Below are 24,609 nucleotides of genomic sequence, written 5' to 3'. Positions count from 1 at the left end.
CTTTGAACTTATATCTTAAGGTGGGTGGCGCATTTACGTCGTAGATGTCTATGGGCTCCAGTAACCACTTAAAACCAGGCGAGCTGTGAGCTCATCCACCCATCTAAGCAATAAAAAAAAATATTAAAAAAGAAACTGTACGTACTTCTCTTGAGATTCTCGGCCGCTTAAATCTGTAGCAGCACCATCGCCTCCTGTATATGGTTTGATATCGATGATCGTGACTTTTCCTCCGGACAGCGTACTTAGAACCTCTTCTAATTTTTTTCTATCCGGATCAGCCCCGGGTACTATAAATGACATTGTCCTTGTTTTGCTTTCCGGAGGATAGATTTTCACCAAAGTCGAAGAGAATAATCTCGGAACTCCGAGGTCGTAAGCTCGCACATTCAGAACGTAAACGTCGCTCTCCTGTTGAGAGTCTGCTTGACGTCTTCTTCTATTTACATTTTGTTTCTTTGTTCTTTTTAGTTTTTGCAGTAAGTACAGTTCACCTGTTTAATAAATTAAAATTTGAATTTATAGTAATTTAAAAAGCATTCAACACTTAATACAATAATAACTAATTGTTTACCTGTTTCTTCATTGAGAGCAAACTGACCGTTGAGGTTTCCATTAATGATTTCGTATCTTACTACATTATTTGGTGGCTCAGCGTCTTTATCTATAGCCTTGACGAACGCTTGAGACGTAAAGTTGTTCAAAGTCGGTGATAAGACAAACTCGTACAGCGATCTTTCGAATTCTGGTGGGTTATCGTTTACATCTAATAACTTAATAATTAATGGCACAGTAACTCTTAAACCTACTCCGTCATTGTCTCTAGCCTCTACTAAAAAATGCAAATCTGGCATTGCTTCTCTATCGAAGCCATGATTGTTCGTCGCAACGGTGATCAACCCAGACAAAGGGTCCAAATGTAGCGACGTGTTCAAGTACCCTAATATGGCAGTGAATTGGATCTTTCCAAAAACTCCCGTGTCCACATCGTCCGCCGCTACTTGGACAACCCTAGTTCCCGCAGTAACATTCTCAGGCAGTTCCACGTCGTAAGACTGTGCCAAGAATACGGGCGGATTATCGTTTACGTCATTTAAGTAAACCGTTACATTGGCTGTCGCCGATAAATTTGTGGCTGGACCCAATTCTTGAGCCGTGATCTGAAACGATAATATTGACCAGTGATGAATATTACATCTATACTAATATATAAATCTACAGTGGTTTTTAGGGATGTTCCGTTATAACTACAGTGAACCATGCATCCGATTGACTTGAAACTTGGCATCTTTGATCTTAATGGATAGGCTAATATTTATATGAGTGTTGGACTCCTTAATAATAATGACAATAAATAATTTATATATTAATACACGAAGCAAAAACTTTGTACCCCTTTTTACGCAAATTGCGCGGACGGAGGAGTATAAAATTTCGCACACCTATAGAGGATATAGAGAAGGACTGCAGAATCCTAATATTTTTTTAAAATTATGTACTAATAATACATTAATCCAATAAAAAAAACATTACACACACTACCATGTATTTGACACACACATATATATATACCCTTTATTTACTGTCAAACTTTTGTCACTGCATTTGCTGCACAGACTTTGCTGTGGTCAAATTGAGAATAGATTAATATTGTTTATCTTTATTAATATTTGTGTAGTCTTGGCGAAATCTGTGATTATAGAAGTATGATAGTCTTTGACAATAGAACATTAATAATGTTCAAACTTATAATTTAAATTAATTATAGTCAAATTTCGACTACAGAGGGACCACTAGTAATGTTAATTTTAAATGTCCAGCGAAGCGGGCGAGTACGGCCAGTAGTTTAAAAATTTTGATGTAACGTTGTAAAAACAACCTTAGCCTACCTGAAATATGACAGATTTTCGTGCTTCATAGTCCAGCATTGTATTGTCTCGTACTTTGATGAGGAATTGCGCGTGTCTCTCTGCAACGGTCGGTGATATTTCGAAGGTCCCATTATTGCCGACGAGAGATAGTGCGAAGACACCATTCTTACCGGCATCGTTGTCGTTAACTTGCGGAATGTAGGGGTCGTTGAATACAAGTGCCGTTCCCTGGGGTGCGTTCTCATCCAGGTAAGTTATATAACTGGAATTTAAAAAAAAAAAATCATTTTGAAACAACCAAGAAATAACAATGGTGGTAGGATATCTTGTGAGTCCACGCGGGTAGGTACCACCGCCCTGCGTATTTCTGCCGTGAAGCAGTAATGCGTTTCGGTTTGAAGGGTGGGGCAGCCGTTGTAACTATACTGAGACCTTTTTTTTTTTTTTTTTTAACGCTGGGGAATCCATTTACGGATACTCGGTCGAGGGGGGTAACGGACCGGGTTATGTCGGACTCCGGCGCCTCCGACCTAGAGATATATCAAGGTGGGTGGCGGCATTTGCGTTGTAGATGGGCTCCGGTAACCACTTAACATCAGGTGGGCCGTGAGCTCGAGCAACCATCAAGGCAATAAACAAAATAAAAAAACCGAGTAGTAGCCTAACAGATAAACCGCGCAATGTCTATGCACGATATATACGATCGTATGTGGTTTGATTATAAAGCAAGTATGAAGTTTCTCTGCGATTGGTACTTAATTCGTCATGTACAAACTTAAAACATGCTTTGGTTTATTGCGAATCTCCAAGTATTGATCCTGTTCAGTATTGTCGTGAATCCATTGTATTGCATTAGGTATAGTCATTATTTCAATGGTTATGTGACTTTATTCCTATTTGTCAAGGTTTTGAACAGCATTCACATAGTTGATTCAAAGAGCTATTGTTACCATTTACCATTAGGACAACAATAAGCACGTCGTAATATAAGCACAGCAACAAAAAAATTAACTCAATTTCAATTACAAATTAATAAGATAGCAATGGAATCAAATGAAGTGACTTACAATTGATTTTCAAAGTACGGAGGAGAATTATCTCGTTCAGGTAGAATGAAGGCAAGCTGTACAGTGGAAGACATCGCTTCGGGCTCCTCTCGAGACAGCCTTACTTCTTCGGCGACCACTGTTAATAAGATTGGTGCACCGGCATGAGAAATCGCCGCTATCTCCTCAATTGGGCGTTCAAGAGTCACTTCGCCTGGAAAGGAAAAATATAAATACATTTTTATATCGGTGTCTGATAAAAATTCCTTATTTATTTCTACATTGAGTTTAAAGGATAGGATAGCTATTATGCTATATATACAATTGAGACTTAGAATTCATGTCTTGAGGCTGGTGATGGCATTCACCAGGACCACGAAATAAATCCGAAATTGATTTATTCTTCTTTCAAGGAGCAACAAGAAAACGTGTCGCCGCGATTTATTTTTCGAAGAGAGAACCTTTATATGCTTTTTAAAATAATAATATATTTCTTACGAAATGAAACTTTGTTTTAGAAATAGGTGTACATTTTAGCGACATCTGTGGTCGAAATTCGATAGCTGCTAATAAATTTTAGTATTTAGCTTAATTCACATATTATGGTACGGACAGTCAGTTATACAAAAAAGCGCAAGATGGCGCTGAAATAAAGTATCAAACGCTTCGTGTGATTTCATAATTTTTATTATTACTAAACCCTGCTACCAAATATTTTTAATGTGGTCGTAAAGCTACACAAAACTCACGTATGATTAAAAGTTTTAATAATCCGTTTAGACTTCCGAAAGAAACCTTTTGAAGCGTTAATTTTTTAAAATAGAACTGAGCATACCTACTCCTTTTATTATTAAATTTATTTTTTTATTTTTTATTATTGGATATATATTTTATTATCAGATTAGAGTTAGAGAGTAGATTAGATACCTAATACTATTAATATATTTTCAAACAGATCCTGAAGAGAATAAGACGATGAAATTAAAATATATTAACATTCTATACCTAATTCATCTCTACATACCTACATACATACATAGATCGCAATTTATAAAATTTGAAAGAAAATCGATATGACAGTTTTTTTATTATATTTAACAAATAGTTTTATTCTTTGACCACCATTGCAATTTTAAAGTTTCAGCGTCGTTGCCGGCGCCATGATCATGGGTAGACTGAAGAGTGATATTTTTAAGTGTATTGATCTATGGTGAAGACTGTAGGTAGGATATTTGGAGCAGAAAAATGTCCCTACGCCCTTTCTAATCCGCTTTCCAGACCTCGAATTATATCCTCACGATACCGTCAGTTTTTTTTTTAGAACAATTTGTAGGCATATTTTATTTAGTAAGCATCCAAACATCAATCAATAACATCAAAAATACTTTATACAACCCGTCTAATAAAAGTATGTATGAACTTTTGAATTTAACATTTTAGTTTATCTCCTAGTTGATGACTAGGACCACATAAGTTGATGACTTTTTAATTCACATCACTATTTTTATCTTTCCATTTTATTGTGATATATTTTATTGCGAGTAGGGATAAAAATATCTAGCAACCCGTTCCACGTTTGTTTTTGAATGTTATAAGTTTTTTGTTACTCATGTTTGAAAATTAGCAAAAGTTAGTCAACACAACACCAACATTTTTAAACAATGTTCAAATCGGAAACAAACCAAATCTCCGTTCATGTCTCGGTGTTATAGAATGGTTTATTATGCATAATTTCAGAGGAAATATTCGTCTCGACACACGAGTAATTAGCATACAAAAGTATTGTTCCGATTAACATATTGTGAATGAATAAAGATCTCAACTGTCATCTATGAACATTATATAAGCTGCGTTCTCATAAATAATACATTTCTTTATGACTAGTGAGTAGAGGGGCCGATGAAGTAACCATAGAAAAATTGATATGCCTGTCGTCATCTGCCTTGGTACATTCACGACTACCTTTTGAAGTGAAAACTTATTTAGTACCATTTGTGTTAATTACTGGTGGTGGGGTATCCTGTGAGCTCGCACGGGTAGGTACCACCAGCCTGCCCATTTATGCCGTGAAGCAGTAATGCGTTTTGATTTTTAGAGTGGTACTGTAAAAACTGGGACTTCGAACTTATGTCTCAAGGTGGGTGGCGGCATTTACGTTAAAACTTAAAACTATAATTTAATTGTTTTGTGAAAACACTGGTGATTTCACATTTTTTGCTATCTCGTACGCTGGGAGTAACCACTAATATTAATAAATAAGTAGTAGTTGTATTGACTCGTCTGCCCATACAATCTCAGTGATTATAAGCTTTAAAATAGAAAAACAAATCGATCTGCTTTCAATATTTCTGTTAAATTACATAAATTAAATTAAATCTAAATTAAATTTCACACATTTTTCTGTATTAAGTAGTTATTTATGTCCTTTGCTAAGATCTTAATAGATCCACCATGTAAATATGTAACGTGGAGTATTTTCTATATTAGTACAAGTCTAGAATATTATTTTAAGGTTAGTTTTATTTTTTTATTTTTTTATTGCTTAGATGGATGGACGAGCTCACAGCCCACCTGATGTTAAGTGGTTACTGGAACCCATAGACATCTACAACGTAAATGCGCCACTCATCTCGAGATATAAGTTCTAAGGTCTCAATATAGTTACAACGACTACCCCACCCTTCGAACCGAAACGCATTACTGCTTCACGGCGGAAATAGGCGGGGTTGGTACCTACCCGTGCGGACTCCCAAGAGGTCCTACCACCAGTGATTAGTTGTCTAATTAGACAGCCCATTACTTGACGAGTTAAATAATGTTCACTAAGTATTTTAATTTAAACACGCACTAGAGTAAATTAAAAAAAAAAGTAATTTAAAACATGAAGTAAGTAGTGACGATGCTCAAAAGTCGTATTTAAATGTTTGCAAATAATATAATTTGTCTTTTCTTACAAGCAAATAAAATTGAATTTTTTGCAATAAAATTAGTTAAGGCTTGAAATTATGATAAATACATACACATGTATGTATATGAAACGAACTGGAATACACGTGTAGTCTTGATTTAGATTTCTTTGTTCCCCTAGTACATGTCTGAATATTCTTAGTATTAGTTTAAATAGCTAAGAAAGTTCTGGAATAGGCAAGAGGCTAAAGTAAGATAACAATCTAGGGAACGACCTTTTTCTTTGTTTCACATCAATCTTAATTCATTTGTTTTTAAAATACTGTTGTTATGAGGCAAAGCTACTAAAATTTGACAAAGGTATTATAGAATTGGATTACGGCAATTTTATGAGTTAAGAAATGATTATGATTGAAGACTTATTGACGATATGAATTTCACGACACCCCGACAACTATATAAATTGGCAGGAATAGCTTTTTAATGTATTTTACGGAGTTTTACGGCCTTTAACTAAGAAATTAATGGGATAACACGCCCCCGTAAGACCCACGCTTCGATATAATGGGCATTTCTCTGAGGTCTTTATTTGCGTTATCTTAGATAATCTAATTATTGTAGTATCGCGTGGGAGGTATACGTAGGAATATTTTCCAAATCTGTATGGAGTTTAGATAAGTTTAAGTTCACCATTAAATTGTTTTATTATGAATGTGTTTCTAATTGTTAATGTTTTAGGAGACCTTCTCACAAGATTTTCAAATCTCAATTTAGATTATGAAGCTATATATTGAATGAGTATTGACCTATACTAACACACTAGAAAATATTATCAATTAATCGAATAAGAGTATTCGTGTATTGACTTTATAAGGAGAATTCTACTTAATTTTTTAAATCTACGCCAATGATTACTCCGATAATGTTAAATACTATGAGAGCTTCGTTTGTTTAATATGTGAACATGGCTACTAGAGTAGGTATCTATGTTAAATATACTTGGAAATCTGTTCGTTCGGGATATACGTATTTACTCTTGACTTGTATGTATAAATTTCTGACACTCATAAGTCAGTAGGTATCAGCTTGGTACTGAACATGAAAAGCTTGAATAATACTATGATTGAATATTTTGTGCATGATACTTTGTTATTAAAAAAAATCAATCAAATACCATTACCGTAAAAGATTAACAATGCAGAAAATTAACATTTCAAAGAAAAGTTTAAAAATTCCGAAACAGAGGGAAACTAGTTTCCAATATCAAAGGAAGTCCCTTTGTTGAACACGAGTTCACAAACAAAGACGCCGCAGCGCCCGGTAAGGCCTAATGAGCTATTATAGCTCTGGTCAGGAGAACGCTAGCTTGTATTAAAGCTGTTAGTGTCTGTACCGCTGTTTGTAGCTTTGTTAGAATATCGTTAGAGCATTCCTATAGCTCCATAAATGTTTAATTTGAACTCGTAACAAGGGACGCGTCAGAGATCGTGCTTAGATTTTAAACTAAGTACATCTGAGACAATAAAGTATATTTTAGCTTTAGGAGTCTAATCTGTGAAACTATAGCAATAGAAAGCAAAGTCAAGCTTCATGACCTGGTTATACTATTAAATGTGATCTGAAGTTTTTTTTATTTATTGCATAGATGGGTGGACGTGCTCACAGCCCACCTGATGTTAAGTCTTTACTGGAGCCCATAGACATCTACGACGTAAATGCGCCACCCAGCTTGAGATATAAGTTCTAAGGTCTCAAGTAAAGTTACAACGGCTGCCCTACCCTTCAAACCGAAACTCATTACTGCTTCACGGCAGAAATAGGCTAGGCGGTGGTACCTATCCGCGCGGACTCACAAGAGGTCCTACCACCAGTAATTACGCAAATTATGATTTTCCGAGTTTCACCTTTATTACACGATGTTATTCCTTCACCGTGGAAGTCAATCGTGAACATTTGCTGAGTACGTATTTCATTAGAAAAATTGGTACCCGCCTGAGATTCGAACACCGGTGCATCGCTCAACACGAATGCACCGAACGTCTTATCTTTTAGGCCACGACGACTATTTAACTCAAATTAATTGTAAAAAATATCTAAACACCATTTTGTATTTCTGCGGTGGTCCTATTCTAGGATATGACGTATTGTACTTACATTAATCGGATAAAGTGCTAAGAGGTGAGAAAATGCAAATTTAAAAATCATACATATATATTTGAACAATATCAATTTAATTCAATTGTGTTTCGATATTCAAATACACAATTTCTGTTTCCAATATACAGAATGTTTAAAAATTACATAATTTAATTTATTAATACAAATTCGTTACCTACGATGTAGATTTAATAAATAAATTTACGGGCCAGTTTTCTCGGGTTATCACAATCGAGACCAGCCGCTAAGTGTTCAACGAAATTAATACTACAGCGGACATGTTAATTGTCTAGCGAAATGACAAAAGTTTCACCGCTAAAGTTGTAGCTGTTAAATTCAAAGTTCAATCGAAAATTGCTACCAACAAAATCTGATAGTGTTTTGTTGTACGTGGCGCACGCAAGCTATAAACCTTTAAATAGGGCTGTCAATGATTAGCAGTCGAGACTACTACAAGTTTGTCAACGATACTACAAGAAAGGGTTAACTTGTAAAAATACCATAGGAGAAACAAATATTATAGTGCAGGGGCTTCTAAACTTTGGGAATGCCCACTTTGAGAATAAATTATTTTTAGCCCCAGCATTTTTTCACGTACTTAAAAACTAATATACGAGAACTCAGTCGATGTCTAAGAGTCCCCTTAGATGAAATTCCAAATCGTCTTCCAAGTTTCTACACAATGGCTCTTTTTTTCTGGGTCTCTTACCGCTCCCCTTTAGGCTTGCAGTACCCACAAGGGGGCGTTATCGCTTACTTTGGGAAAGGCTGCTATAGTGTATTGTGTACAAACCAAAATCTTAGCTGTCTCACATGATGTTAGATCCAAATAAATTATATATTAGCTTGAAGTGTGGATAAACTTGAAAAGTTTCAATTCAACATATCTAAAGGTGGGTTTAATTTAATTTAGGACACAAACCAGTAATTTTTTTATTCACAAAAAATAGCGTCCTTATACTCTGGTGCTTAGTCAACGAAGAGTAGGGCGAGTGTGCGGGTGAGCGATAAGTAAGTAGGATATACCACGGAAGCGAGACGTCGGAACTACGTAGCGATGGTATCAAACAAAAAATATATAGCTCTGACCTACTGTTGACCACGAGTATTCCGTGGAGTGGAAAAAGCAATTAAACACAAAATGTAGGGTAGGTATAAATCAGGAAAGGAAATTGGCTCGGTTTTTTTTGTGTGTACGTAGTTTTAATTTACAAAACTGGTGATAAGGTTCGTATGTTAATCATAAGTGTCACCAGCGAGACTGATGAATTGATTTGAATGTTTTCCAGAGAGTAATAGAAATAAGGTCTCATTCTAACCAAAACATGGTGTTTATTTTGAAATTAAACGAAATCATTACTAGAGACTGGCTCGGCGATGCAGTAGTTAGTAGCAGTTTATTTATTATGATTTTTCTTTTTGAGCTTCGTAAATTTGGCAAAGTTTATTAAGAAACTAGGGATTATGCTAGGGTCTCACTTGGAGCTGGAACTCTAAGTTTGTTACCGTAAAGCACACAACAGACTTTATGTGACCCAAAAGTTTTCGCAACGTTGTCTGTTTTAGGATAGTTAACACATTAATTATCCCTTGGAGAACTTGATGCGGTATTTATATAAATTTTGATACTTTACCAGCTCTCTGGTTTGAAATAGTTTGATGTAAAAACAGCTCAAATAATTTCCTGAAGATTTTCGTTCAATCGTAGTCCTCGGTATATTGACGCAAGCTATACAAAATGTATTAGTAGAAGACTCAGAACCATTTACGTGCTTTTTGGTTAAATGCTCACTGCATTTATAATATGGAGTAAAGTGAATATTCCAGATTTTTTACTGGTAGGTAGGACCTCTTGTGAGTCCGCACGGGTAGGTACCACCGCCCCGCCTATTTCTGCCGTGAAGCAGTAATGCGTTTCGGTTTGAAGGGTGGGGCAGCCGTTGTGACTATACTGAGACCTTAGAACTATATCTCAAGGTGTGTGGCGCATTTACATTGTAGATGTCTATGGGCTCCAGTAACCACTTAACACCAGGTGGGCTGTGAGCTCGTTCACACATCTAATCAATAAAAAATAAAAATCAAATTTTACGGCTGGCACCAACGTTTCTTTGTTTGTACGTGCCCAAAATGATTTTCACAATGTAGGAATCGTAAAGTAAAAACGTAATTAGCTAGGTAAGGTTTAATAATGCTATTATATTCCGTTACGCCTATGAAATGGTGATTTTGACTTAATTAAGGTCGCCGGTATTATTTATGTTTTGAGATTATTTCAGGATATATTAATATATATCATATAAGACCTGGCTTCGGCTTTTTTGAAAAATTATTTCAGAGAATATATAGAGTAGACAAGGCTGTATGGGCTTAGATCCCCTTGCCTTTCCTAACAAGGAAAAATTGTACCAAAAAAAAAAAAAAACTATGGGTTTCAATGGCCGTTGAAAACCAAGTGAATCAAGAGATCTTTCAGTGTTATTGAATTTAGAATCCAAGTTAAACAGTTTATATCAAATGAATACTATTCCGAAGTACACGATAAAATTGAACAAGATTAATTATTGTTTGCAATCCCTTTAACCCCAGCGGGAAGGTGTTTCTTATAAATTATAAAAGCAATTCCTGGAACTTGACCAATCGTAAATAACGAATGTCAAGGTATGGAACAAGAGTCATTATAAAGTCGCTGACCCTGCGATTTGCACCTAAATGTAGTTTTACGGAGAAATTCTGCTAGAACTGAAAATACTCTTTGCTATCTAGTCAGTAGTTTTATGTCTTCTTTAAAAGATAGTCATTTCTCTTTGACTATTCACCGCAAGGTCATCATTGAAATTTACTATACGCACCAGCATTAATGTAATAATTACGCAGTCGTAAATATAATAGTTTAATGCATAATTAAGGTAGCAGCTCTTTAAAAACCGAGAAAGCTAGGACTATTAATATCATTTAAATTATAAAATGTAACAAATAATTACTGTGCTATTTAGTTTAATTTAAAAACGTTAATAATATAGTGATACGAGATGTGTCTGAATCCAAATTAAATTTTTAATTATTTTTTTAGTCGATCTACTTCATCACGAGAATTTATGAGATCACCACGAGAAAAGTCTAGAACAAATTTAACTGTTTTTTTCATTCGTAAAATGTCTTTAATTAAATACCTGAAGTTTCATTGATGTTAAAGAATGGAGTAAATGGGTTCCCTTCAGACACTAAGCCGTATCTGATCTGCCTAGGCGCACCCTTGTCTCCATCTTCAGCTCGAACTTTGACTATCATATCACCCGGACCAACTTGTTTGGGTAAATGTGTTATTGGAGGTGCTGAAGTAAATACTGGCGGCATATCTTGTACATCTTGAACTACGACGACTACTTCTAGGCCGGCAATATTCCGCGTGTCCTTCCCCACTTCGATGTATGGGTCCTGATGGAAGAGACATGGTTGAATTAAAAATGTTCGAATCATGTTTATAATACGTGAAATGCCACTTATAAGGTAGTCAATCGAAATGAGTTATGAAAAACTTTGCGTTTTTTAGGCTTTTTTATTGCTTAGATGGATGGACGATTTCACGGCCCACCTGATGTTAAGTGGTTATCGGACATCTACAACGTAAATGCCACCACCCACCTTGAGACGTGAGTTCTTAGGTCTCACTTTTAACAGTACAACGGCTGCGCCGCCCTTCAAACCGAAACGCATTACTGCATCAAGGCAGAAATAGGCAGGGTGGTGGTACGTACCGTGCGGACTGATAAGACGCCTTACCACCAGTAAATATATACGAAAATGTCGAAAATATGGCCTAGCGATGGTAAGTATATACCATCACTCATGATCATCCGCAATGCCAGGGGTATAGCCAAGCCGCTAAATTGTTATTATAAAAGCATTTCTTTTGTAGGTAAGATTGATTTAAATTTTTCGAATTCTTTAGTTAGAAAGAAAACAAAGTAATATATTAAAAGAAAACTTAAAATCCACCAATCTTGGATAATTGAAATTGCTAGTATTGAGTAACTAACAACAAGGGAATCATATTTTGGTTCAAACAGTGTTTGACATGGGCTTGGCAAACTGCCCTTCAGGAAATTAATAGATTCAACATGCTGTTGATGTTAATAAATAGATATATTATTATGATTATTTTTATTCATATTGTTATTTTCTTTAAATTTTGTGTTCGAAGTTTCCGTAACAAAATTGAAATTGCCTTAACGAATAAATTAAAACATTGAATGTTATTTTTATAATCTTAGTTTGAGATTTCGTGAAAAACAGTTCAGTTAGCTACAAAGACAAAATTAAATGTCGTTCGATAAAATCCAATTAAGATCGTTTTGAGTGTATTTTGCAAGCACGATCGCAGTTCATTCCGATACATGTTAAACTAGGGTGTTTCGACTCTGGCATAATTAGTCCTAATTATGCAAATAAGTTCAATTAATTTGAATAAACACAGCGTACCACGGCCAGTAGTGTCAAATGGTACATCGATTGCGCTTCGAAGTCGAGCGGTCCAATCAGAAATATCGTTCCCTCGGTGTTTTCTGTTGAAACTCTGCGTTGGCGTATGGCGAATAAAGGCGAACCCTGCGAAAAAAATAAAACTCGACGCTTAGTTTAAATTTGTTGAATTGTTCTTGTTGTTTTAAAGAGCACACTAAATCAAATGAGGGAAAGCTTTATTTTTAATTTAGTTTAAATGACCTTTATGATACGTACCGTTTTTTTTTTTTATCCTACCTATGCTGATAGCCTTGGGAGGCTATTTCAGCTTCTCCTTGATGTGTAGGTGAGCTCACGGGCCTCAAGCCGGGATTGTTGCTAACACTGGCCCTAGCAAGAGCAGTGCTTCGCAGAATCTACCACCGGATCGGAAACGCGACCCACTGAGAAGATCCGGCGAGAAACTCAGTGCTCTGTGTCTATGGGTTAATTTACTCCTCGAGCCCTTCGTCGCAAGCGACGGTTTCGACGAGGACGATGACCGGTGCTTGAGGTACCTAAAAGCGCCGTTAATGGATCGGGACGATCCGTAATGACGTGTTTAGGGCGACGTCGACTGTTTACCATTCTCTTCACAGGATCGGGTATGCGTACCGTCATAGCGACTGTATTGCTATTTATTCTTATTTGCTTGAGTAAAATATTGTATCTTATTAAAATTGTCACGATTCGATAAACCCGCAATCTCGGCGATACAGATTAAACGAATTTATATGTAATTGCTAAGAAAATAAAATCTAGTTAAATCCAAAAATATCATGTTAAATTATGAGAATAAAATAAATGATGTGCTAAAAAGACATGAATATTTGTATAAAAAAGTGAAACATGAACTCCATTAGCGTGTTAGTCCATGGCCTTGGGACGCAATCAGCCTACTCTCCGGTTACTACAGGACTTTTAACGCCTCAAGTCTAATGTACAATAATGGCGTATTTAAAACTCGAAGCCTTTTTGGATTTGTTTCGCTTTTAATCGCTATAGTTCCGACGGAAAAATCAGGAATTCTCTATTGCTTAGCGGCTACCATAGACAGCTGTCATAGATCTTTAATTCTGGCTACTTTATCTGAAGGATAAATACTATAAAGATAAGGAGTAAATTCTGCTTTGTACGAATTTCAATATTTTTTGAGTTTGTTTTCTCTTAAATAATGTCGACGGTGGAAATATTTCGTAAACTCATATCAGTTTGATATATATTTTTTTTAAATTAAACTCTGACATAGTCGTCTTTGGGTCCCGTGATCTGCACTTTAGAAAGAAGATAGAAATTGACATTTGTAGTATTAATTACCAAAATCTTAATAATTGGACACAGCGCAGACGATTCATTTATATATATATATTACATACAATTTATGTATAGGCCTGCGTGTTAAAATTTTCATTATAGCAGATATTAAAGTAAATATATTTTAATTTTTGTATTTTCAAATATGTTAACTCATTAAGTGGTAAGTAATAAAAACCAGTTATTTTCATTTCACTAGACTGACACAAGAACTCAATAATTAACATGCATTGGAAAGCAAAATTCGCTTTAACTCAATACTATACTTGATTATTGTAATTTACAGTTCATTACGCATCCCGCCTTCCCTTAACAGCCTATTTTCTCTATAATACACAACTTCCTTTATCCGCGAGAAGCCATGTAAAATTACTTTTCCCGTGTTAGGGTTGCATCGCCGTGAAAATGATAAGCCATTAACGCACAGACAAAACTTCATTATGTGGTTGCGATGAAACTCGCGCCAAACAAGCGGCGGCGTTTGAAAATATCATTAGGTGACCCTAAGCGTGGTTCATACTTCACGCATCTCATCTAAAACCACTTTATGAAGTTAATTTAATTATCTCACTTGGTTTCTTAAATGTATTTTATTAAATTTAGTGGAATGTTTAAGGATTCAGTTGTGGTCACATATAATACTGATAATTATACGTTTACAGCTGTTAATTAAATTTCAATGGATCGTGACAATATAACGTAATATCAATTATAATGAGTTTAATAACAAAAATCTCCCTTTTCAGATTCTGCATTATATTTTATAAATTAAATTTATGATAAAAAACGGTTCAGCATAAATTGAGAGCCTGTTCTAAAATATTTGACACTTAATGATTTTATTTTTGCGTTTCTTGACATAATGTAGGTGAAATATGAATTGATTTTTAATATTAATTGATACCATGCAGGTATGTAGTCTAAGGTAACACGCGATTAAAATGCAAATTAATTGCTCACCCAGAGCTCCAATTCCAAAGGTTTTGGTGACAGGGGGTTCTTCCTGGCAATAACAATCTCGAGTTCTGTACCACGTTTCGCATCCTGCAAACAAAAATGGTTTTTAAAGGGAAATGCTATATGGGGTAAATTATGAACTTTGAAGTTTTATAGATTAGACGACTAGTGACGCGATATGTGTAGTCTTTGGAAATAGCGTGTTCTAGAATGTTAAAAACAGGACGATTAATCTTCTTCTTCTATATAAAAATGAATTGCTGTTCGTTAGTCTCGCTAAAACTCGAGAACGGCTGGACCGATTTGGCTAATTTTGGTCTTGAATTATTTGTCGGAGTCCAGAGAAGGTTCAAAAGGTAGGTAAATATGAAAATGCTCGGAATTAAATAAAGTTAAGGTATTTTATTTATCGATTGAGGCACTAGTCTAACGGGTCAGCTAGTGCTTAATAAAATCGCATAATGTGCTTTAATAGACGTAATTTAACTGCAAAATTGAAATTATTTTTAATCATGTCTACAACTCGCCTAAATGCTTATACTATTTAGCACGACTTAGAAGTAGTGACGAATATTAACTGGTCTAGAAAAAAAAACGCGCTATCTCCAGCAAAGACGAAAAGCTTTTAAAATATTCGCGATAATATCAAGCTAGTAACGTTAAAAGTCATAATTAAAATGAAGAAAAAAAAACAGTAAACATAACAGTTCTTTCACAACACTAATCATAAATAACAACAAATTTTTCTGATCCCATTTTTGGATAACGATCACATGCAGATGTCATTTGAGTGCCCCATGAAATGCATAAGTTGTCCGACGATGACTGTCATCAAGAAAATATGAATCGAATTATAGTTTTAACGATGCCGGATGCAATTTATCTGTTCAAGTGTGAGTTAAACTGGTTTTTTCCATGTAGCTCTAGTTGCATAATGTAAATGCTACGGTTTATTTAGTATAAGCGTGTTTTTTTTTTATGTGCCCACATAGTTGAAAGAGCTTACAGTTCTGCTGCTGTTAAAAGTTATCAGAGCCCATGGACAATCACAACACGAATCACATCACCGACCTTATTACATGAGTTCGAAGACTCATTTCTATAAAATCGTGTATTAAAATCAAATCCGCAAAAATTATAACTACCATATTACTGGTGATAGGACGTATTGTAAGTTCCCACGGGTAGACACCAGCATCCTGCCTATTTCGGCAACGAAGCAGTCATTCATTCCAGCTTAGAGTATTTAGGGTATAATTATTGGAGTCCATTAAACAATTCATAGCGAATGTCGGCACCCACTTGACACACTAGCTGGATGTTTGACTTGTATTTACTAACAGCTTTTCAAACCAGAGGTTATTTTGCTGTTCTAATACTGGTTCGGACTCATCAGAAATAACGTAATACATTTTGCAGATTTCATTTTAATTAACGATGTTATTCCTTGATCGTAGCAGACGTATACGTGTATTCTGATAATAAAGTGATATAGGTGATAAAGTGTCAACTGTCTATTTTAACAGCAGGCAGCGGCTTGGATCTGCCCCTGGCATTGCTAAAGTCCATGGGCGACGGTAACCACTCACTATCAGATGGGCCGTATGCTCGTCTGCCTAAAAGGACAATAAAAAAAAAAAAACAAGATATCCGGAATAGTCACTTTTCCGAATATGGAATGAATGAGATGAATTTTGCCAGTAAAAACTTTTACCGTTTCGTTTTTAATTAGCTAGAAAATATAGTTGTTACCGTTACGCACTATTAGATACTATAGTGTATAAATTTTAAAAGAATAATTTGTTTTCAAATTTCACCTCAGGTACTAGCACTATGCTGGGTTGATGAGGGAAAATCGTGTCCCTTGGTGTTGTCGCATTAGTGCCGGTTATGGAACAGGCGATGCGATTGCTTCGTCCTCTGGTATTTCTGACCGACAACCTGAAGTCCACGTAGCGTCCTGGCTCCAATCTCCGGAGGAGGATCACGTTGGCTTGGCACACGGAGTTGTAACGAGTGCAAGGGAGCGTCTCGACGCCGATGTCTAAACGACCCATTTGACCTAGACATAAATGTTTACCATTAAAATATTTTACGTTTAAATATCAATCAATGTTCGGACGACTTCAATCACACCTTTCTATTACTGATGGTAGGACGTCTTGTCAGTCCGCACGGGTAGGCACCACCGCCCTGCCTATTTCTGCCGTGAAGCAGTAATGCGTTTCGGTTTGAAGGGTGGGGCAGCCGTTGTAAATATACTGAGACCTTAAAACTTATATCTCAAGGTTGGTGGCGGCATTTACGTTGTAGATGTCTATGGGCTCCGGTAATGTTTTTTTTTAATTGCCCATTTTAGGCAGACGAGCATACGGCCCACCTGATGGTGAGTAGTTACCGTCGCCCATGGACTTGAGCAATGCCAGGGGCAGAGCCAAGCCGCTGCCTACCGATCACTTAACACCAGGTGCGGCGCAGTAAGCTCGTCCATCCATCTATGCAATAAAAAAATATTCTTATTCGTTTTTCCTCATTTATCTAGTCGGCCTTGTTCTTTACTAATTCATTCTGAATATAAAGGATTTCGGAAAATAATTCGCAACATAGAACAAAATTGATTTTCAAATAATTGAGTTATTTAATATTTCACGCGATCGACAGTAGCTTATAAAATTGAATGATGTCTGAGAAAATCATGCGTTAAATTGCGTAATAATAAAGCAATTGGCGTTCAATATTATCGGGTTGGATTATAATGTTTATGTTTAGAGATGCTGTTAATTTTCTCACCGGATAAACCTGCTGCGGAATTAAATGAGCAGCGCAGCACACTGTGATTTGTTTCTGATGCACCGCAACGTGCATTTACGACTTTAGTGCACATCAAACATTAGATTCATTTCGGAAATAAGGAATCTGAGCTCAAGTACAATGAGAAAGTTTACTCATAGATTTAATGTTTGTTTTCTAATTTGCGGGAAAATAAGAACTATTTCAAATATGTTTTTAAAATTTGAGAAATTTTTGATTTTTTTTTTTTTTTTTTCTCAATCTGGTATTTGCATGATATTAGAACTAAAGCGAACAAATGGCATATTTTATGTAAATCGATTAGAAAATGAAATAGTTAATAAATTTGCCATCTCTAGGTCATAAACAGAATTAATTTAGTAATGCGTTTCGGTTTGAAGGGTGGGGCAGCCGTTGTAACTTTACTGAGGCCTTAGAACTTATATCTCAATGTGGGTGGCGCATTTACGTGGTATTTGTCTATAGGCTCCAGTAACCACTTAACACTAGGTGGGCTGTGAGCTCGTCCACCCATCTACGCAGTAAAAACAAAAATGTTATTACCGCGATAGGCTTTTCAAATTTGCCACACTCATTACTCCACCGAGAAGAATCGGTGAGGAGCACAGGGCTAGCCCCTTTTCAATTACCAATAGCTTTTCTTCAACAAGTATTGATTGACTATAATATTACAATAATAAAAACGATTAACATATTTATATTGCGCATAAAAAAAATTCAAAATCTTTTCTCTGTCGAATGCTCCTTTGAAACTTACCAATGAGCTCGAAATGCAACGGATAATCAAAATCAGGATCGGAGGCCCTGACGCGGTAAATGACTGAGCCGACGGCCGCGTCTGCTGGTACCAGCACTAGCCGCATGAGAGTGCTTGGATCGAACACAGGCTCGCCAGCATGGACACTCCAAGCGAACACCACTACCAGTGCTAAAGCGAACGTCATCCTGGAACAACGAAATTAACATATAGATTGTATTATTTTTATTAGTTTACTAGCTGACCCGGCAGACTTCTTAGTGCCTCAATCGATAAATAAAAGACCTAAATTTTTGTATAAAATAAACTTAAAATAAACAAAAGGAATCCGTCCGACGGGGGACACATCAAAGGAAAAACAAAATTGTTTTAATTTCGTGCATTTTCATATTTATCTACCTTTTGAACCTTCTCTGGACTTCCACAAATAATTCAAAGCCAAAATTAGTAGAATCGGTCCAGCCGTTATCGAGTTTTAGCGAGACTAACGAACAGCAATTCATTTATATATATATATATATATATATAGGTTTTGTAAACAATTTTTTTTATTGCATAGTTGGGTAGACGAGCTTACAGGCCACTTGGACTTAAGTGGTTACTGGAGCTCATAGACATCTACGACGTAAATGCGCCACCCACCTTGAGATATAAGTTCTAAGGTCTCTAACTACTTGATTACTTGAATTACTTGATATTAAAAGTATATTCTGTGTATTTTGAATATATATGTACAACCAGCTAGCGCAATTTTTTTGCCTGTTAATAGAATAAATGTAAAAATTCCCAACGTACGATATAAATTAAACTCTAGACGAAGCGTATTGTTTTTGTTTTCCCTTGATTCGAAAGTATATATACCTATTATAAGAATATATTACTGATGTATTTATTTCTAATGTGAAAATAATCGACAAAACGTTTGGTATCTAAACCACTATTTGACTATCAAGCTTTCTATGATTTTAAAGTTATTGTAATATATTTTTGACCCTTAAAAAAATCGAAATCTTTACAAGCAGGCAAACGAATTAATCGATATAAAGTTACTGTTAAAACATTATTCAAATAAATGTATTCGAATTTCGTGTAATGCCTCTGCATTGTTTTCGAAATCAACGGTTTTTGGAGCCATTGTGCCTATTCGAAAGAAATCCTGTAATTAAGTTTAACGATTCAAATTGGTCTGAATGTTTCAAAGAAACAAAAGATACGTTTGCCAGGAAGAATATTCTGTAGCGAAATTGTTTCGATGGAGCTTATTTCATTAATTTAAGAGAACCATTCTTGCCAGAGAAAATAATTCGCGTATTTTTCGGTTTGTTTGTCCTCACTCGTAACGTGTTTGAGTGACATATAATTTGGTTAAGGTCGAGGTAAACCTTGAAATACAGGTGCTCATCAAGGTAAGTGAATTTCTCCAATAATGCAAAAATGGAATTAAGGGTTAATATACAAATGTGGTTAATTAATTACTCAATGCAAAATACGTATGAAATTTGAAATTTATAACGAAACAAATTATATTATCAAATTAATATAGAATAGGATCATAGAATCAAATTAATTTATCATGTTATTTCTTTGTAACATGAGAGAGAGGCAATGACCACGGAATCTGGGTTCGATTTCTGGTCGATGTATCTTTGTAATAGATGCTTACTATTTGCTTGAGACTTGCTATTTTGTGTTATGTAGATTTCCAGTTGGGTTTCCAGTTACCCTGGAGAAAATCCTAAATACTAACAGTTGAATGCGTAGTGTTATAAAAAACTGATCTTTACCGTAACAGTTAAATAATGAAGATTACTTGGTGCGTGCGGTAAGCGTCAAACCGCAAAAGGGAAAACTGTTATGAAATCTATGAAACTCACTGTCGCTTCTGCGTAACGACCGGGAAACGACTATTTATGGTTTTAGTGGTAAAACAGAAATGTAATCAATTGGGGTTTCACATCACGAAAATTCAAATAAATATATACATATATATACAGGTTGTCCCAGAAGAAATGGATAATCCTAAAACACCTCATAGTAGAGCTATTGGGAAATGAAAAAATAAAATAAAAAACATATTTCTTTGGTTGTACCCAAATTAAAAATAAAGAAAAGATACCAAATTTCATGATTAAACTTTAAGTTCAGATTAACTTTTACAAAAAAATACACTAGCTACTCATACGATTTCCAGCATATTTCTTATACAGTCCGTGTAGAATTTTATTTTGTGTCCCCAATAGCTCTGCTATGAGGTGTTTCAGGATTATCCGTTCTTTCTGGGACACCCTGTATACTGTATATAAATATATATATTAATATACTTAAAAAATCTAAATGTAGTTTTATAGCGCGGGTTAACTTAGTATTCATTACTTCGACTTAGTAACTTTTATTTTTTATTGCTTAGATGTGTGGACGAGCTCACAGCCCACCTGGTGTTAAGTGGTTACTGGAGCCCATAGAAATCTACAACGTAAATGCGCCACCCACCTTGAGATATAAGTTCTAAGGTCTCAGTATAGTTACAACGGCTGCCCCACCCTTCAAACCGAAACGCATTACTGCTTCACGGCAGAAATAGGCCGGGCGGTGGTACCTATCCGCGCGGACTCACAAGAGGTCCTACCACCAGTAAACTACTGCTTGCTTGCTTGCTTTAAATGAGTAGATAGACACCTGGTATTAAATAGTCAACTATGGGTATAGACACTTGAATACCGTCACTCATTTTGACACACATAACATGAGGTAGGTCGTATGCGTAGACAAGGACAGTAAATAAAAAGATTGTCTTTACATAGGGTTGATTTTTGTTCCAAAATGTTTTCACTTCGTCGATGGCGTTCATCAAATAACAATATTATATATTTGTATACAAATTCAAATAACATCAGGCGCTATCCGCGAAACTTTTCCAACATCTAATTATCGCGACTGATTATTTTCTAGCCTGCTGTGTTAAATATAAACACAGGGTTAGTTGAAATGCGCGCTGTAACAAGACTCGAATTGCAAACTAGACTAAATCCGTTCTCGGCGTGTCCTGTGTACAGCCTTATCTACTTCGGTGCAGTTGTATCAAACAAGTTCACTAGTGCTTTAGTGCTTTAGAACTTTCGTATTAACACGACCTTTGTTTTTAAGTGATCGTCATTATTTAATATAATAATTTGAATCCATGCTAGTGACAATCTTCAAAAATTAATTCTTAACTCTATAAAAAAAAATGTATCTTATGATTACAACCTAATTGAAAATTATTTGAATATTTTTTTTAAAATACAAGATGCTCAATTAATGAAATTAAAAAAAAAGACAGTTCACTTAAAAACAGTGGACAAGGCAAAACAAATTAACATCAATTACATAAACACGAACAAATAGACTGAACTTAAACAATTAATATTGTTGGAAAGGCACTTAGTTTGACCTATACTTATTGCTTGTCATTAAGACACTGTTTAAGTAATAACCCTTGAAATTGAAGACAGAGTTGAGAAACGAATTTGTTAGAATTCTGTGTAGTTTAGTACCAAGATACTGTGACCTCGTGTATGCACCAAAAGTAATGGTAAATTATTTGTCCACGGCCAACACTCGACGCTGCAGACTCTAAATCTTGTTGCGTGCGAATCTATAAACTACATGATAATTCCAGCCATCGACAGAACTAAACACAACATTATTTTCACAGCACATTTCTGCTCACGTCTCTATGTATTCCGTTAAGAACGCAATTTTATGAGCAGCATTGAACTAATTTATTGGAGCTTAATAAATTATAATAATCCTCAGTAATACGATAATCTAGATCCGTTCATCGCAATTTTACCATATTATTGTTTGCCGCGTCAGTTACGTGAGAGTACTTTTTCTTCGACAGAAAAGCAATTACTGCCATTCGATAATACAGAAAAGCGCAAGAACTTAATTAAGGGACTATTATCTCTTGGTTCGAGGATTTGGGCACTTAAATCATTCGAGGCCTGTACGTTTATTCGCGTGAGTTTTATGTCCATTTTGTTATATGCAAATATTATTGAATAGCGTTAGTTCGTGAAGATATACATTATTATTCGTCTCCGCCAACCACGAAATGTTATTAAATCTATACTAATATATAAATCTACAGTGGTTTTTACGGATGTTCCGTTATAACTACTGAGCCGTGCATCCGATTGACTTGAAACCTGGTATCCATGTAGAAAATACATGTACTTAATGGATAGGCTAATATTTATATGAGTGTTAGATTCCTTAATAATAATAATAATGACCATAAATAGTAATGTTTATTTTAAATGCCCAGTAAAGCGGGCGAGTACGGCTAGCTCATAATATATCTCGTGACATTAAAAGTCGAAACAAATGTCACGAATGCGACGATAGTGTAACATTTGTCATTATTATTTATGAGTTTGGCTTAAGGAAGCGAGCTCGATCTCGGAGTGTAGAACAGTCTGGGGCAGGCTTAGATAAGCGGCAAAAATGGCGAGCGCACGATGTCACCGCTGGCGACCCCGACCGCACGTAATAAACTCTGGTCGGCTTTGGTCACGGTTACCATTATCATAACTAAGCATATGTGTTCAACAGACGTGAGCGTGAGACGTGAGCATATGTGTTCGACCGACGTGAGCTACGTCTCTTCAACTGAATTCTAAAGGATCCATTTTTTTTTATATGTGTTATTTATTTATCTCACATAATGTTCATAATATGTTATATCAGTGTGATGTTCATTTAATCACAAAATAAATGCAACTAAATTCTATAATTTAATTTCATTAATTTTAATTGGGAATATCTAATGGTCAATGCATATACAGTCAGTACATATACATACAGAAGAGATAAAGTCAATTTATATATATTTATAATTTTTTATTGCCCTTGTAGGCAGTCGAGCATATGGCCCATCTGATGGTGAGTGGATACATTCGCTCATGGACGTCAGCATTGCAGCAGGGGCAGACCCAGGCCGCTGACTACCGAATACATATTATAATTGTCTCTCTTATACAAAAATAATATTGTTAGCTTTTTAATCAAGGAGGAATATACTTGGTTTTCTAAATTTTTAATTTATTGATAGCACCAATACGGGCTGCAAAAAATCTTTTGAAATAGAAACTAGAAAAATGTACTGAAACTGTTTTGTCTTATAGTATTATAGATATAGATATTTTTAATATAGCCAATACTTGCGCGAAAAATATATTATATATAATATATAAAACAAATTTAAGAAATATTATTATTATTAGAGAAACAGAAATGATAATATAAACTGAGACTACTTTCAAAAATAAATATTAATTTTAATTGAAAATTAAAATTGTAAAAACTTCACACGTAACAACGCGCTGACATCAAAGTACCTGCTCGAAAATTGTAGCTACTACAATAAATAACAATAAATAAATAAGTAAATAGTTACCAACAATCACGCCACGTTAACTGGTCCCGTGCTAAGTTCGTAAGAACTTGTGTTACAGGTACCAGATAACGGAAATAAATGTAGGATTTTTATTATACACATATATATATGTCGGCGCAAATATGACTATTTACCTACTGATCATCAACTAATTACTCTGTGATAAGAAATTGATGTTAAACAGTCCCTTTTATTGTAATTTCAATACTTTAAAATCTTGTAAACACGGTCACGTGTTTAATACTTGTCAACACGCTGACGTGTAAAGTCCTATAAATACGGCCGTGCTGTCTAGCGTTTATTCATTCGTGTCCGAGCCGTAGTACAGTACGGATCTCTCTGAACGTTGTCACGCTTCTCGTGAAATATACGCAGTTATTGTGAAGTTCTGGTGAAGTTTTGTTTTGGAAGCCCAAACATGAGTCATCGTCGAGAACTTAATGACCGTGACGTCAGCAATGGTGACGTCACACTTTTTAAAAACATTCCTTCGGCGTTTCTCCTCCGACATCAGAAGCGGGATCACACGCCGCCTCCGCTCAGCAACAACCTGGTGACCAGATAACCGTATCGGCGGAAGAAGACTACCCCCCAGCAACAGCCGATGAGCCTATACATCTACTTCACAAATCAGCATGGTCGAGCAACAAAATCAACACTCAAAGATAAGTTTTTATTTTTGATTACTAAAGTTCCACCACATAAGTACCACAGTGTACGCCTCGGCAAAAGTACCACAGTGTACGCCCACTACATAAGTACCACAGTGTACGCCCACTACATAAGTACCACAGTGTACGCCCACTACATAAGTACCACAGTGTACGCCCACTACATAAGTACCAC

The 24,609-nt window shown here is 35.6% G+C and overlaps 1 protein-coding gene across 2 annotated transcripts in view; it reads right to left on the bottom strand.

Moving 5' to 3' along the window:
- Cad86C (Cadherin 86C) overlaps nt 1–24,609 on the bottom strand; it is a 134,960-nt gene that overhangs the window by 5,036 nt on the left and 105,315 nt on the right. For both annotated transcript variants that reach the window (XM_089731857.1, XM_089731858.1), the window contains exons 3-11: nt 18,324–18,511; nt 16,573–16,817; nt 14,759–14,842; nt 12,464–12,589; nt 11,155–11,419; nt 2,939–3,131; nt 1,890–2,133; nt 575–1,160; nt 146–494 (exon numbers count right to left, since the gene is read on the bottom strand). In XM_089731857.1, coding sequence (XP_089587983.1) covers nt 146–494; nt 575–1,160; nt 1,890–2,133; nt 2,939–3,131; nt 11,155–11,419; nt 12,464–12,589; nt 14,759–14,842; nt 16,573–16,817; nt 18,324–18,511 — 2,280 coding nt within the window. The remainder of the gene's footprint in view (nt 1–145; nt 495–574; nt 1,161–1,889; nt 2,134–2,938; nt 3,132–11,154; nt 11,420–12,463; nt 12,590–14,758; nt 14,843–16,572; nt 16,818–18,323; nt 18,512–24,609) is intronic.

This window comes from Bombyx mandarina, chromosome 12 (assembly GCF_030267445.1).
Source record: "Bombyx mandarina strain Sakado chromosome 12, ASM3026744v2".
Lineage (NCBI taxonomy): Eukaryota > Metazoa > Arthropoda > Insecta > Lepidoptera > Bombycidae > Bombyx > Bombyx mandarina.
The sequence above is the reverse complement of the archived record's forward strand: the minus strand, read 5'-3'. Positions and strand labels throughout refer to the sequence as shown.